This window comes from Ambystoma mexicanum, chromosome 12, assembly GCF_040938575.1.
Source record: "Ambystoma mexicanum isolate Mex_15411 chromosome 12, UKY_AmexF1_1, whole genome shotgun sequence".
Lineage (NCBI taxonomy): Eukaryota > Metazoa > Chordata > Amphibia > Caudata > Ambystomatidae > Ambystoma > Ambystoma mexicanum.
In genome coordinates, this window is record NC_090936.1 from 764496633 (window position 1) to 764513741 (window position 17109).

Consider the following 17109-nt stretch of genomic DNA (forward strand, 5'->3'; position numbering starts at 1 on the left):
GAAAGCATTGTGCCAGAACTAACTAAAGAACTAACTAAACATATCAGGGAAAGAACAGTTAAGCAGCATGTCTCTTTCTTTAGGAGCAGTCCAGAAGTATGGAAGAGCTGTTAGGAATTATCATATGCACAATCCGGCTGAACCCTCAACCCCCATACGACAAGATGGGTAAAAGAGGAAGGAGTATGTCTTTCTGTAGCCAGGTGGATTTGACTGATTTGTTCCCTAAAATGTACACTTTTACACAATTTGGTATGACTTTTATGGTGAGTGCCAAAGATTGAGCGTACATATTTTTGAAGATTTTTCCAAAAGCCATACAAAGAAAGACATATCCTTATCCATGTGGGCTCCTTTTATTTGGCTAGTCATTCTCCTCCTTCTTTTGACACCCTAGTCTTCCATGGGTCCAGCTTGCACTTGCCTGACTGTTGCTTGCCTATCCTCTCTGCATATTTCCTGCCTTTTCTTGATAAACTGGCACAATGTGGTCTCCAGCTTTACCCTCACCTCTTTATCCTTAATCCCATTTTGTCTGTAAATGCTCTACTTTAAAGTGACGCATACACATTATGTGGCCTCCGTCTTTGCTAGTGCCTCTTCAGTGCCATTATTTCTGCCCTCTGTCTGTGCATGCTCTCCTTCACTTCTTTGTGGGCCCTTTAGAACGTTGTGAATCATCTACGCTGAACTAAATGAAAATAAACGCAGGACTAGCATTGCCTGATGCGAAAATTGAAGGTGTGTAATGCACAGCCCTCTTTTTGTTTGTGCTCACTACTTTTACCCATCTCAAGAAAGTAAAGGACTGCATATTTGCTTGACCCCAACACGGCTCCTAGGCAATGGTATAGTACTTCTAGTTCTGCAGTAAAACGATATGATGGCAGATGAGAGATATCTCTCGAAACGCAGAGCGCTGAGCGTTGGCATCTGCTAAATATGCGGCAGTTGTATTATGTGTGGTTCTGTTAGGACAGTATATGAAAACAGATTGCTTAAGTGAAGTTGGCTGCTCATCAGCCACAACTAGAAATGCTCCTCAAAGTACCAAATTTAGGCTTTATCTAAAATGGTCATTGTTACCCGTTTTTAGGCATTGTTATCGTTGTCAGTGTCCTGTAGCAAACACATGAAAAGACTACTGAAGACATATAAACGGATGCAGTTACTGTACTGGGGATATGGACACATGCTTTATTTATGAATTGCTACAAAGCAATATAGAAAAGTAACAGATGGACAGTGGGAGCATGTTTAACAAATACGTACTTAAGATGTGCATGCACTTTAGAAAGGGGGACGTCACTTTTCATGGTTCTCGCAAAATCCTGTTCAATTATCCATGTACTTTATGTCCCATGACATCTCATGAATACAGACAATTTCAGGTAATTGACATCTCTTTCTTTGAATTATACATACAACCCATTGACAGTATGCATACATAATCGCATTGAAGACTTACCACACTGACTGGTGGATACTGGTATAGAAATTCATGTCCCCGTGACTTTGTTTTGTTGTGTAAATTTATAAAGAATGTTGCTTTTGTTTGTGAAGTGACTTCGATCTGCAACTGTTGTCTTACTACAGCTATAGTCATGATCCACCCTAGTAGTAAGAAAAAAGGACAGGGATAAGCACGGATATCTTCTCCAATGAAATTCACTAAATTCAAAATACATTTCCAAAATCACCCCCCCCCCCCGCTTTCCCTCTACCAACCACCCCGCCATCCCTCTAGATGTGTCTCTGAATTACACAGGTAACTCAGTGGACTAAGAGCCTGCTTCTGAGACCTGTGCTCACACTGCACTTACTGCTTTACATGCTGACACAGCTGGAGTGCAGAACCTTTGTCTGGGTTTTTCTCCATGGTCTAGGAGAGGGGCTAGGCACCAGCTGTAGAAATTGGCAAACAGCTCTACTTCAGATGTTCTTATCCTCTACTGATAGTAATAGTCAATAACGTCTGACATTTCACTAGTAGATTCTGTTGGATGTAGGACAATGCAACACGTGTGTACAATGAATACACAAACTTCCCGGCTGTGACCCCTTCCCAGGTTCTCAAGGGGAACAATTGAAGTGTACCTAACCAAAAGAATTAGGATTAACCATGATGTCACCGTAGGTCTAGGCGCTACCTGGAGCTCATGAATGCCCATATGCAATTGCAGATTTTGTTGGTCAAGCCACAAGGTTGGTCCATATTCGTTTTTGGAATGTAGGCTAAGCACACTCTCATTGGAAGAGGGCAAGTGGTCCTAATGCTGAGTTTTCTAGACATCAGAGTCAATAAGGAGAGACTGCATTGTTCCAAGGTGCTGCACACCCCATTGCAGAGTTCTCCAAGGTCATTCAGGTGGGAACTGGTGCCAAGTAAGTATCAGGGCCAAAGAATAATAGAAAAAAAAACACACACACACACACGCACACACACAGTAATGTGGACAGCATGTGATCATGTGATGCTTGGATATTAAAAGTTGGGATGTAGTCTCAACTGTGACATGGTTGGCTTGGTACGGCCCTCATGACAACACCGGCGCTAAACCATGGCGCTATTAACACCATGGTTGGTGCCGGTGTTGTAACCAGTACGCCATGGAGAAATGGGGAAATACTGCCCCATTCAAAGGTTGGCGGGCGGTATTTCCCCATGGCCCTTCCCCAATCCCATTTTGCCCCATAGGGCTCAATGGGAATGTGGAAGGCGGCAATCACGGTACAGCAAATTGCGGTACCGTAATTGCCTGCGAGGTCCCTTTGCGGGTCCCTGCTTTAATGGCTGGTCCAGACGAGCCGTTCAGGTCAGGTCCCGCAAAGGGATCTCGTAGTAAGGCGCTAAGTGGTTAATGGCGCCGCAGCCTTTTACGGCGACATTAACCACTTAGCGCCAGGGTCGTAATGAGGCCCAGAGACTGGTGTTCAGCTGTTTCCAACCAAACTGTGAAACATTTTATCTGTACTGTTGACTGTCACTTTTTCTGAAGGTCTCTGGAGTTCTGTGACATCTACTTGCTGAGGACATGTTCCATGGAAGTTGGAAATAACAGAGTTGCCACTAGTTTAGTGAAGAAAATCCCCAATTGTGGTGGCTCTAAAAAAAGAAATCAAGATGAATGCCAACAGTGGAAAGCAGTCAAATAGCTACTCGTGGGGGAAGACGTGAATGACAAAAGAGTAGGGCAACTGGCTGGTTCCTTGTGCACATGCATCTTATTTATTGGGTATTTATAATGTGTCTATACAGCAAAAGGTGTTTTGAGGCGCAACAAGACAAAAGAGCGGGTTAGGGGGAGAACAGCACAGCCTCCTCTCTCTGTTGCAGCTCTTCAATTGAACTCTGCAGAACATGGAGACATAACTTTCTGTAAACATTCTCTCACCTAAATTCCATATCCAATCACCCTGTGTAAGACACTTCATAACACTCTAAAATAAATGAGGACTTACCATTTGTCTCAGACTAAGGAGACAAAACCTGGGACATACATTTCAATATTGATGATTTAGATAACGCACTAGAGTGCTGAAAACACCTGGAGGCATCAGGTCCCAATAGTAACCTGAAAACAGTATTAAAAGGCAAATCAATGGTGCGGGTGACACCCTGTATATAAGCAGGTGATCTCAGATAACATTATTCCATTATCCTGGAGCAAATCAATAATCGTCACAACATTTAAGAAAGGCGATAGGAGTTCTCCCCTGAATTCCAGGCCCATAACCGTAATCTAGAAAGTTAGCAAAGTGTTGGTGTTGTTTGTCCTTAAAAATTAAACATTATGAGTCAGAAAAGACCTAACAACTTAGCATATTTCAAATGGGATTTCGTAAACAATTGGGTGTTGCCCTAATGATCTAGTATACAAGTTATGTCAACGCAAAACCCTAAGACCAAAAACATTGCCATTATATTCAGCAAGTCTGGATATGACGGTTGCCTACGATAGAGAGGAAAGAAACAATCTATGGAGGAAATGAGCAACCTGGAATATTTCACCAAGTCTATTAAATATGTAAATTCGATTCCATTTTGTCAATAGCTTAAACATACGTTTGGATTCTGAAGGTTCTTTGTCCGATGATGTGCCAGTGTACAGTGGTTTGTGACATGGGTGTGTTCTGGCCCCCTGTTTCTTCAATCTATACATCTCAGATATTCAAGAAGAGTAAAGTAATGTAATCTCATTTCCTTCAAGAATAGGTTATTTCAGTATTGGGTTTACCCTCTTCACTTCCGATGGCCATGCTCCACCTTGAGTTAGACCTAAGATCTTGGTGGTCTATAATAACGTGGAATACACTGAATCTTTTCTTTAAGTTGAGAGAGACAAAGGAAAATAATACCTTATTCTCGGCCCTGGGTGTGGAGGCACTGAAAGGGAGTTACTATTCACTGCAACAATTCATTTCAGAATGTGTGTGTTATTTAAAAGAAGCAAACAGATATAGATTTGGTAAAAGTGAACCCACATGTTATAAAAAAAAAGATGAAAATAGGGCATAATATTGAAAAAGAACGAGTCCGAGTAACATTAACTTGTATAAAGTATATGTCAACTGTCTTGGAGTTTTGAAATCAAAGATGGCATATCTACAAAAGTGTCCCTCTGCTACCCTCAGCACCTGCTACATAAACTACACATGGAAAAATCCCTGCACCACCGTATACTTCATGCCCTATCTTAATTGAAAGGCACTCTTTTCATTTTGAAATATTTGTTAATTCAGAAAATTTATTGTTTTTAGAAAATGTGTGGCTGAGACTAATGAGCAGGAGGCATCTGTCCCTTACCATACCCCTAGTGGCTTTTATGAAGCAAATGTTTAGCCTGTTAGAGAATGAACCCCTACTGACAGAACAGGTACAGCTATAGGATTGCTGGCAGTGCTTCCTCTTCTTGGTTTAGACCCTTTTAATGTTCACATGGTACACAGAACTGAGTTTCCTGTATTTAGTTACAGGGCACTTTTCAATTATTCAGCTCTCAGTCAAGTATTGTCATCTGTTCACTGATTTTGTTATTTGGCTGCACTAAAAGCTCCTTAGTTTAGTGTAATAGGAGGACTAATGACCTTTTAGGGCCACAATGAAGTATTCCTGTCAGCTCCCTTCTTTTAGTGAATGAACCTCATAACATAAGTATGCTTTCATGCAGGTCATTTTTAATAGCATTCAGTTGAGTAATGACTTTTGTATCATTAACCCTTTTGCTGTTTTCTGTACTCACAGCACTTTACTTCAGTACACAAAGAGAGAGGTGTGCCTTAATTGTGTTTAATGTGTTTTTATAATGTCTACATTTTGTATTATGAATATGTTTTCTTTTTTGTACGGTTTTAATTATGAAACAAATCACAATAATAATTTTAAAAAAGAATGGAACTATCTGTTTATAGGGCAATTAGAAATTATTTACTGTGGAAAATATATGATCTAGTATTCTTCCAGAAGATGCTTAAGTGCATTTATTCAATTTCTGTAGCTGTTCTGATTGCTAAAAGAAGTACTCTGAAAGGCTTTGTATTACGATTCTGTGCGCTGGTCCACATACAATTGAAAACCTGCACAGGAAACGCTGAGCTAAAAACAGATCTGTAAATTAATTTAATAGTTGCTATACAATATTAACTTTGCTACAAAGTGATGGTGCATCATATGTCAACTGGAAATATTTCACAGACCTTGCACTAAAGATACAACAGTGGCTTCAAACAAAAGAATTTGAATGAGCATCAATTTTTAAATGTTGCTTTTAAAATCAAAGGTAGATAATCAGTGTGAATTAGTGGGTAGTTATCTGTTTTTTATGCGTGAAAGACACAAGTGGGCAAACAAAGCCTCATTTGAAATGATGAGCACACACAGCTGAGTTTCTAAAATTAAGTCATGAAAAGATTTGCACAACGATGCAGCCGGTGAGACTGTCACACACCTTTCTACGTCATAATGCATAAGACAATGCAGTTTGCTCTCACAAAGCTAAATATAGTAACTCACAGAAGGTGGTAGGGATAGTGGACTACGGTGAAATCAAGAAAATCATAGTTCTAAAACAAAGAAAACTTTAAACTGTTTTATATTTTAACATCCAGATGTCATCTGTAAAGATTTACTGCATTTTAACACTGTACATAGGGACACAAATCGTAATGAAAACTGTAAACAAGCACTTAATACATTGAACATAATGTAAATGGATGTTTGATACTTGTTCGAAACGTACTTCATTGGCTATGTAATTTTCTAAAAGAAAATTTCCTGATACTTGTGCATCATTCCACATAACACAAATGTGTGTGTACTATGCACCATTGGAACAAAGGAAATTGCCCTTGGTTGTGATTGCATTATGAGATTGAATCAAACAGCGATTACTGCAAATTTGGATGGGGCAATATAAATCTAAGTTTTGAACCAAAGCAAGAAAATATATTCTGTTGTGCTGCTAATGTTCAAGTTTTACCGTGGATAAGAAATTGGGCAAACAAGGTCATATTTTGTTGTTTTGCTACATAAACAAGTACAAAGCAAATTAATATTGTTGTGCTCTGTTCAAGCCATAATCTATGTGCAATCTTTCCCCACATTGACAGGAAGTTGATCCTTAACCTGATAAAGCAAAATTCAGCAATTAGGATTACATTACCGTATAACAAAGATGATCTCAAGTTAAGAGAAAGGAGATAATGAGTGAAGACATGTATAAGGCTTAACCTCTTGCAGAACTAACCACCTTTAGGAGTCACCATCCCATTGACTCAGATGGATTGGAAATCCAGTAGCTGTCACGACCTTAGCTGCTGGCCAAGGAACTCGGGTCCTCTGGCCCTTGCCACAATATTTTAACAAGACCCGAAGGGTCCTATTTTGCCCCTCTCGGGTTCCTTGGAGCCAGTCCTGGTGCCGTTGGCATCGGGCCCACAGGACTGGTGTGGTTTTCAATGGGCAATGGACAAGCATGGCTGCCCCCACAAGGACCAATGGGGAACTGCAACTAACAGTCTAGCATTCATGGCGGGGCCCACCCTGAAGGCATCTCGGATACCCACTGGGTAATTACACCACACCCGACTCGAGGCACGCGCTTCACGTTATTCTGCTCTTGCTGCGTCACGCTGACGTTCACCTGGTTCTGCTCAGCATCTTGGGCTGCACGGGCGAGAGAAGACAAAGAACCACAGTCACCCTTACCTGCCTAGCTTCAGCTCCTCCATCCAGCCGGAGTCTTCTTGGACATCTTCATCGTTCGCCTGCAACATCCCTGGAAAGAGGGGCAAGAATAAGACTTCAAGTAAGCTTACTTATCCAGCTCTACTGGAAGGCATTGCCACCCGAACATCGTCCATCGGCGTCTGGTTCCATTCGAACACTTCTTCCAGGATTCCTCCCGCGACCTGCAAGAAACAACAGCACAGGTTAACCAACTTCCAAGGACGCTCTCAGTGCCACATTCTGTGCATCCTTACCTTCTCGAGCTCTGCCTCCAGTATCAGCTTGTTTCCACCAGCACCTGCAAGATAAGAGGAGAAGGTTATTCGGAGCATCTACCAATACAGACATTATTCTTAATACGAAAGACTTACCTGAAAAGTGGAGTCACAGCTGGTCTGGACTCCAGGTCCACGCCAGTGAAGTAACTCGGCGGAACGGTTCCAACGACAACGCGCCCCTTCCCCAGCACGTCAGGACGGAGAGCGCATAATTACGAAAATCAAGGTGAGAGAAGTCCCAAGGGGAATCGCAAGGGGAACACTGGAAGGAGCAGTAGTTAAAATCCACCTCCTGTCTTCTAGAACTGATCCCTGGCAGCGCGAACCCCGGAGAAGGTGCAGTGTTCCCAGAAGCATCCCAGACCAGTCGAGAGGCGTCCCTGTGGATACAAGGTGAGCGTTACAGTAGCTGACTGCAGTCATTCATGGGCCAGTCCCAATTAAGGGTGCCTGTTAGAGGTATGTTGTGGTATTTCTGGTGAGCTTGCTGGGATATTTTGTGGTATAGTGGTGAGCCCTAAATACAGAATTGTCTTATATTTTGTATACCAGGATCATAAACGGTAAGCCAACACTGGACCTGGTGTGTCCTAAATCACAGTTGCATCATCATGTGGTATCTTATTTACAATACCATGCTATGCCTTTTTGGCAGTATCTCAGAACACACCATGTAATCTGAATACTGTCATTCATATAAACAATCCCTGAGAATGACCCAACTCACAGTGACCAGTTTTGTTTTGTATTTTACCGCATGTGATAAAGTGAACTACTGCCTGTGGCAAAATTAGTCTACGATTTGTTTTGCTCAGTCTGTATTCCAACACAAGAAACCAAAACACATAATAAGTAGACTGATGCTAAATTGTTTCTCTCTTCTTGTGCTTTTATAAAAGATTAAAATGTATAGAATAAACAGACATATGCGATGCACAGTGTTATTTTGCATGATATCCCTTGTGATTCAAAATGAACGTAGATAAAAGCAGATACATTTCATTAGAAAGATTCCCTCTCTGTAAATAGATTTTCTCATAACCAGCTACTAATCCCCTCTTTGCGATAATTACCAAGAGTTCTGGTAAAACTGTCCTTGAAATTTGCTGACAATTTTGGCTGTCTATAAGCGTCTGTTACATCTGAAAAACCCATGAAAAATAGCTGCTTATGTTTATAAATGTGAACAGACTCTTCCAGGCTGAGACTGTCTGCAGAATGCTTATCAAAGACCTTTGAAATATAGCAATTGCTCTGCGCAGCACCTACAATGATTTACCCATGTTTGTTTATTCATGACAAGATTCGCCAACCTACCACTGCCTGTAAAATATTCTTGTAAAAATCATTTATCTCGCACCTCAATTTACTAGAAATTCACCATGGATAATGCTTGATTCTGTAAACCCCCGGTACAGCAAAGTCAGGATTTCTCTCTCCACCAAGCCGGTGAGAATCTCTCTTCCCCATCTGCTTGGACAGAGCCGCCACTAGAGTTTTCTTTATTTGCTTCACTCCGCTCTCAGCATGAAAGAACTCCACAACGTTGTTTCCCCAGCCTCCCTGCCGGCCAGCAAATGCAGTACACTCTGAGCGGCAGCCAGAGATCAAGAGTGCCCGAAGCCAGCCTTCTGAGAGACAGCTCTTTTTAAACCCTCTGTCTGAGACTTCCCATGAATGGTTGTTTACTTACATAAAATGTAAGGAAATACTGTCTTTGAAAGTGATGTCATGTGCCAATCATAACCACCTCCTGCCATGCCAATTCACTAGAGTGTTCTAGACGCACGTGACCAGCTTGTACTGCTAGAAGGCAGCAACGGATGAAAAGGGTTACATTTCTCTGCATTGTCTTCCTGTTCTGAAAATGAACAATGGGTTTACTTTAAGTAAAAAAGGGCACTATATTCTGCAGCTTGCATTCCTCACATTTTCACTTCAAGAAAACAGCCATCCATTCTGCATGTTCATTTCCTTCTGTGCTCTCCAAAAACATTGTACAGTCTGTGTTTGTCATTTCATTTAGTAAATCAATCTGCACCAAAGTTTGCACCAAAAGATATGGAGTGAACTATCTTGAATATTTGTTTGGGTCTATGTTAATGGCTAGTGGTTAGTAATTGCTATTCTTTATGCTTTAGTGCAACTTCATGACAAGATTTCCCAGCCTACCACTGCCTGTAAAATATTCTTGTAAAAATCATTCATTCACCTCACACCTCAATTTACTAGAAACTCACCAAGGACAATGCTTGATTCTGTGAGCCCCCGGTACTGCAAAGTCAGGATTTCTCTCTCCACCCACCCGGTGAGAATCTCTCTTCCCCGTCTGTGTGGACAGTGCCCACACTAGAGTGTTCTTTATTTGCTTCACTCCCCTCTCAGCATGAAAGAAATCCACAAAGTCTTTTCCTCAGACTGCCTGCCTGCCAGCAAATGCAGTACACTACCAGCGTCAGCCAGAGATCAAGAGTGCCTGAAAACAGCCTTCTGAGAAACAGCTCTTTTTAAAACCCCTGTCTGAGACTTCACATGAATGGTTGTTTACTTACATAAAATGTTAGAAAATATAGTTTTTGAAAGTGATGTTATGTCCCATCCATAACCACCTCCCTCTAGCAAGCCAATTCACTAGAGTGTTCTAGGTGCACGTGACCAGCTTGTACAGTTAGAAGGCAGCAATGGATGCAAAGGGTTACATTTCTCTGCATTGTTTTCCTGTTCTGGAAATGAACAATGGGTTTTCTTTAAGTAAAAAAGGGCACTATATTCTGCAGCTTACATTCCTCACATTTTCCCTGCAAATAAATGGTTCCATGTGTTAATATCCGTGCAAAAATATCGCCATACAGAAATATTGCCATATTTTTGCGGCAATATTAAGGCATAGAACCTGCGGGACACACACCCGCAACCCCATTATTTTGAAAGGAGCGCGGGACACCCCAGCAACCCCCACTCCTAAAAACCCCCAAACTTATCCCCCCAAAAAATATCGCCTATGGCAGTTTCAGACAACCATATATACGGCGATATTTTTGATGGGGAAAATATGTAGTGATACCAAAAAAACAGCCAACCATTCCGCACGTTCATTTCATTCTGTGCTCTCCAAAAACATTGCACAGTCTGTTTGCCATTTCATTTAGTAAAATAATCTTCACCAAAGTTTGCCCCAAAAGATATGGACTGAGCTACCTTGAATATTTGTATGGAGATATGTTACTGGTTAGGGGTTAGTGGTTAGTAATTGTTAGTCTTTATGCTTTAGTGCAACTTAGTCCATATTACTGTGGTGTGGTGCAAAATGATAATACCAAATTGAAACCCCTCTTTTAGCTGGCATGTGCTTTGCGCATTCACAACACTGACATACACTAGATGCAGTCCACAATCTTACACCTGTGTCTCACACACTCTTGTTCACAAATTGAATCAGTTTACATCTTTGTTGAAATGCTGACCTGGCTAAAATTTGGAGCCTCCTTTCTTCCTACATGCCCCACCAATCTATATGGACATTTGCATTAAATGTATTTGGCTCTTTTATTACAGACTATGGGAGGTGTCACTATCAATAATTACAGTGTGGTACCCTGACTCAAACTAACATCAGGAAGTGGGTGGACTACACATGGGGCACTAAAAGTAACCAATGTATGGTGGGTTTCTTAGTGAAGAAGCTACCAAGAATATTCCTACCAAAATGTCAGACAGATGAATGAATTAGCCAAGATTAAGAGGAACACATGAATAAAGTAAGCCTGAGGCCATCTTATAACTGTGGGCATGAATCCAAGATTTGAACCACCCCATGATGATAGAATATTGAGACCCCAGATCATTCATTATAATAAATTAAATATAAAAGTCCAGAGCCATCCTGGGTGGTCATAGACATGCCTCAGATATAGATTTTGTTGATCTCATAGCACAATACTTAACTCAATACATTCCCATAGAGGTTTTGTCAACTCATCAGCGATGGAGTTCATTAGTGGACTCTGGTAAATAAGGAGACCCCTCTGACCGAGTCTGCTCTCAAGATTGTAAAGCCCTCTGGTAGCGTGTCATACAATACCCCATTTGCATTATAAATGAGCCAGGTTTCTGTTAATGCTGATAAAGTGATGACTTGATGCACGCTTAAGCACTGTTTAACTGCCAAACAGCATCTTGGAGTTTCTCCCTGTGACTGAGTCGGGTAGTAGGCTTTCAAATGCCCTGCTCTTCCAAAATACATAACATTGTGGCTGCTGGTCAGTCAATAAATCAATACTTTATTTAAGATTTTAAAAATTCCATAAAAGCAAACACAATAGGCTGTATAAATAATAATGATACATACAATATGAACACAATGAAATAAAAATGTGTCATAAATAAGTAAAAAAATAAGTCAATAATGTGTTAAAATAGGTGAGAACATAATTAGAAAGATTTCACAACAGCAAACCACACCAGGGGATAATTTAGTAAATTAAAAAATTATAAAGAAGGGCAGCATTATCTAAAGCCATATTTCTTTAAAATCGGTAACTGTATAAGATTTGTGCTCTCATTATATATTGGGCAAACAAAAATAAAATGTAACAACTCATCGGATACCGCAAACATGCAAGTGCATAGTTCTTTCGTGGTAGTGCAATTGACTAATGATGCTTTTAATGTTAATATGTTAAGCCTAAATTGTGTTAATGGTGCCCATGCATGCAAATGTTTAACCCAGTTCCCCAGTTCCAATAGAGTGCTGGAGGGGTTACTTAGTATCCCCTTTGACTAGCTTCTTATGTAACATGTTTTATGTTACCCTTTCTTCACTGAATGGATGGTGGCAGTGGTTTTGTTTTGAACTACCAGGGTTTGCATTTACTGCAGCTGTTTGCAGCTCTGGTAATGCAACCAAGGGAGCCATCTTTTTCAAAATGGCACAGTATTCTTTTTTCATCATGTCTTTGTGGAAAGGTCCTTCTAGAGATTTTCTCTGCGTGCCATACCAGGTTTGGTCTCTTTGTTAATTTTGCCTTTGGCGGGATTCAGGAGTGGAGCCTGCCTCTGGCTCCAGAGTGTCTGGGGTAGGCAGGAAGTGAGCGGGATGCCTGAAACTCCCTCTGCTTAGTCTCCGAGGAGATCCAAATTCACTCTGTGGTGATTGGCTGGCTGACTGTCCGGCAAGGACAGCCACCCTGCTGGGTGAGTGAAAGCAAGGCTGGAATGAATGGGAGAGAACTGAATAAAAGGTGAGTCTTTTGGCTTGGAAGGCAGAGTTGACCACTGGACGAAGGAACCGAAGAAGAGCTTGAAGAGGACGCCTTCTGCAACTCCTGGACCGTTGGTTTGCCCGGTGAAGCCCTGCTGCAGTGCCGAAACGCCAAGTTTGCACCAGCAGAAAAGTCCCAGTAAGGACGACTTCTCCCTTTGAGTTGGTGGGACCAATGAACTCCAAAGTAAGCCAACGTGGATATCCATCTCGGAGCTGGTTGAATTTCCAATGAGTTGCTGCTGGAAACCGTAGAGCCAGGGAGAGGAACACCAGATTGTGTGCGCAGCTTTTAAGCTGGCCTAGAGCTTTTGGAAGATCCTCCAAACTCCCAAGAAGCAGGACTGACCAAGCCTGAGCACACTCAACAGAGTGCGGGACCCCAGAAGCAAGGAAAGCCCACCTCTACTGCCAGGAACCACTTTGTTGCTATTTACGGTAGACGCAAGAAGCTGAAACGGAAAACAGACACTGAAAGTGAAGTTTGCCAGATGAAAATTTTGACTGTCCCAGTGCAGTGAACGAGTCCCCTGACGTCCTCCATCTTGTCCTCATGACTGAGGCCCAGGGACAGCGAGATCTGCAGAGCTGCACAGGAACAGAGGTCATCAGCTGCATCTTTTCTTCATTGCTAAGGTACTGTAAAACAAGTCTAAGACAACTTACCTCTTCCTGTGGAAGTGCTTGTAACTTCTGTAACTCACAAGTCTAATCAGCTTGTGGCCCTACATTTGATTCTTATTTTTATCAAAGACTCCTAAGAACTTGTGCAAAAACTTTTCCATTTACTTACCAGAAGTGCTTCATCCTATACCAGACTTTTGCCTATTGACTTTGGCTTAGCCTATTGAATTGCATGACTCTTCTAAGAGGATCTGAAAGTGTTTGCCCTGCTTAAGATTACTGGTGATCTCTTGTGCTCTAATAACCTTTGCGTTTTACCAAATTTTAAGAGTGTTCTGAATGTCAACAGTAAGACATCAATGTCCCCAGCACCCTTGTTATTGAAGTCACCTGTGGGTGTAGGTTGTGTCTGGGGGCCATCCCAAAAGAGTCTTGTCTGATTCAGAAACTCAGAGTGTTCAGTATTGAAATGTATTTGTTTGTTACTATTATATTGCTCCCTTCTAAAGAAGGCTTTATAACTGCCTGATAAATATATTAATAATTGTTTATGCAAGAAACCTTGAGTGTAAGAGTTTATTTGAATACCTGTAACTGTCAATCTTTGTGTAACTCCACTACTGCTCACATTTCCCCTCTTGAGATAAGCCTGGCTGCTCAACACGCTACAAAAACTGTGTACTAGAAGCGTATACCAAAGATTGGGTTACCTAAACCTGTAGTCAGAGTTGCTTGTAGTGTTCCCAGAGGGTACTGCATTCAAACTTTGCCTAACAGCGCATTTGTTGGAGTGCAGATTGGCAGAGTGCAGATTGGCCTGTGCTGATAACACTGGTTCGCAACGCTTTTTCACGCTAAGCGAGATACACCAGGAACGACATTCATTCATCCTATTGGCGGCTTGAAGGAAGTCCTGCCTCATTGACAGGAAACAGCATAAGAAGATTGAGTGCACGCATTTGCGCGGTGTTCAGATTGGCAGATTAGCAGTAAGCAGGAGCGGGAGCCCACCTACTCTACTCATCTTGTCGCAATGGGACTTGCAACGACAGACATTTAAAGGTGCGCTCCTTCCCGCTATGTATATTTGCACTGCACATGGACCTGGTTAACCATCCACCCTCTAAGAACATTTTGCCCGTAACATCCCCTGAATAAGCACAAAAAACACCTTTACAAGCTAAAAAGGGAAGCCAGTCAGATGGGGAAGCGAGCCGTTAGGCCAACACACAGTATGCGTAACAAAAAGCTTTCCCCTTGTTCAAAAAAAGACAAAAGGAAATAAAGTGAAAAGGGAAATGGGGCGAAACGTAAGATCACAGGCTACTTAGATAATGGCAACCAACGCAGATGGTAATCCCAGAGACATTTCTGTACTAGTGGTCGGGAAACCCTCCCCATGTGAACAATTTCTTCTTCAGATGCCAATACACTTAATACTTCCCCCACCATAGACAACAATGAATTAAGAGGTTTGATTTTCAAACGTAATTCTCTGGGAACAATCAACTGAAGCTACAACAACATTATTGGCACAAACCTATCACATCTCTGGATATTGACAAATGTGCTTCTTCATTTGAGACTCCCTTTAGTGACAGTGATCATGCACCCATGTACAGCCTTAATTCTACAACCTATGCCCCCTCCTGCAAATGAATTCCTGATCCATACATCTGCTCTGAACTCGATCGAATCTAAGCTAGAGGTCCTCTTTCATTTGTTCACAAATGTGGCGGCCAAACAGCTGGAAATCCAAACGATACTAGCAAGGGTATTCAACATTATATTAAAGAATAGTGTACCCAATGAAAATAAAGCTTGCAACCCTAAGGGCACAAACCATAGGCCAACCCAGCACCATTTTATATAAACCCCAGCTTCTGACAGGAAATGAAGTGGCCCGATGGACATGACAAATGGGATGGGGGAAGGGCCGTTTCAGCGGCAAGGCCCTACAACACTGTTTTGTACCAGTTGTTTGTGGTAAACATCATTGCGTCCACAGAGAAGAGTGCCTTGGAAGCCCTGTGCACGGAACTTTACAGGTTCAATAGCCCACCGTCACTCGCCCCAAGCCCAAGACGAAACAATTGCAGCGGTCAAACTCCATTTGGCCGGTTAGATGTGCAGGACCAATCAAACGGAGGATGATATATTCTGACAAGTCCTACTGCATGGCCCGATTGATAAATGATTGTGACACACATAAAATTCCTCCCCTTGGGGATGGTGTGGCAAGTCACACCCTGGAAACTATTGCGGTACCAAGGTTCGAGAATGTGCTGATAGTAAAGCCATCTCACCCAATGACTACTACTACTGTGAATTTAGACAATACCGTGATGGCTCTAGTGAATCGACCTGCTCCAAACAAGGGAGTACACCTAGAGGGCTAGCGACATTTAGTGTTCAACCAATTAGCCTCTAATACCAACGGTTCGCAGATTGGGAATTTCGGCCCTCGGAGTGATATTGGTCGGCAGACTTGGCTGCAGCATGTGCAGCCAATTATAATGCCAAGCAAGACCACCTATCAGTTCTGCTTGATTCAGCATGGTATGCAAATGCCAAATTCATAAAATTCATAGAGACAAACCTACAGACACCAGCCCACACCTAAATCGGACATGGCTGTTACAGCTATTTCACCTAATTCCTGACCTATGTGCAATTACTACCAAGGATATCAAAGGGCTGGGGCTCCCTCCGGTGTACTGTCCTCCAAATTGGGTGTTAGCATCTTTTGTCTCCCCTAGAGTGGTGGAGTGCGTTTGTAATAATGTAAGAGCCTTTTGGGAGTTGGGATTTGAACTCTTTTTATATTGCCCCACCGAAGAAAGGGACAGGGGCTATAACCCATGGCCTATGAATCTGCAAAATAATTACACTACAGCTATAGCTTAGAACTGTGAAGCAAAACACGAAAACCAACGGATTCCGGGACATTGGTCAAGTGTGAATGGGATGACTTATTGACAAGACCGCCACGAAACAGTAAACCTTTTTCGTTTGATTTCATGGAACTCATGTGGACATCAGTCATTCTTGAACAATAAACATGCCCTAGATAAACTGCTGTCTGTACAGCTTTTGTTTCTGCAGGAAATCTGGTTGACTTCCGTTTCCCTCGTGATGGCTACTCATTAGTATTTCGTCTATCTCCCTCCAATAACGTGGGACATCTGAAAGGTGGCCTTTGTATTGGTGCTCAATCGGCCTATTAACTGATAGAATTGATGCCAATGAGCACCTATAATAACTATTTGTAAGGTGCCGTATTAAGGAAAAACCCCTTTCTAAGAGGGAACACCCTGGTCATTACAATTCATGACCCTCCGGGTGCGAACAAAATTGTGGTATTAAAAAATAGCTCGAACTCAGAACATGGCAGATTCAACATCCTAAGCGTGGAATCATAGTGACTTGATATTTTAATACAGACTGTTGGGAAAACACAACAAGGGCACACAAGGGTTATGATAAGAAAAAAAAAAGTACTGACAAAGGGAAAAAATTGAGGGATATATTGACAGAATTTGATTTACTACTACTAAATCCTGGGAATGGTAAATCTTCGTGTACTTGGACCAATGGCCTATACAGCAGTTATATAGACTTTATATTTGTTAATAGTCCTGTATTAGACCATTTGTCAAAATGCATTATATCCCCGGTTATTATGAGAGATCACACCATGCTTGAACTTGACATAAGTT

The 17109-nt window shown here is 41.8% G+C and overlaps 1 protein-coding gene across 1 annotated transcript in view; it reads right to left on the minus strand.

Annotated features, from left to right (window-relative positions):
- The window catches only part of IL17REL (interleukin 17 receptor E like), a 747013-nt gene that overhangs the window by 142802 nt on the left and 587102 nt on the right, over nt 1-17109 (minus strand). Inside the window, exon 13 of the mRNA XM_069629260.1 lies at nt 1469-1614. Coding sequence (XP_069485361.1) covers nt 1469-1614 — 146 coding nt within the window. The remainder of the gene's footprint in view (nt 1-1468; nt 1615-17109) is intronic.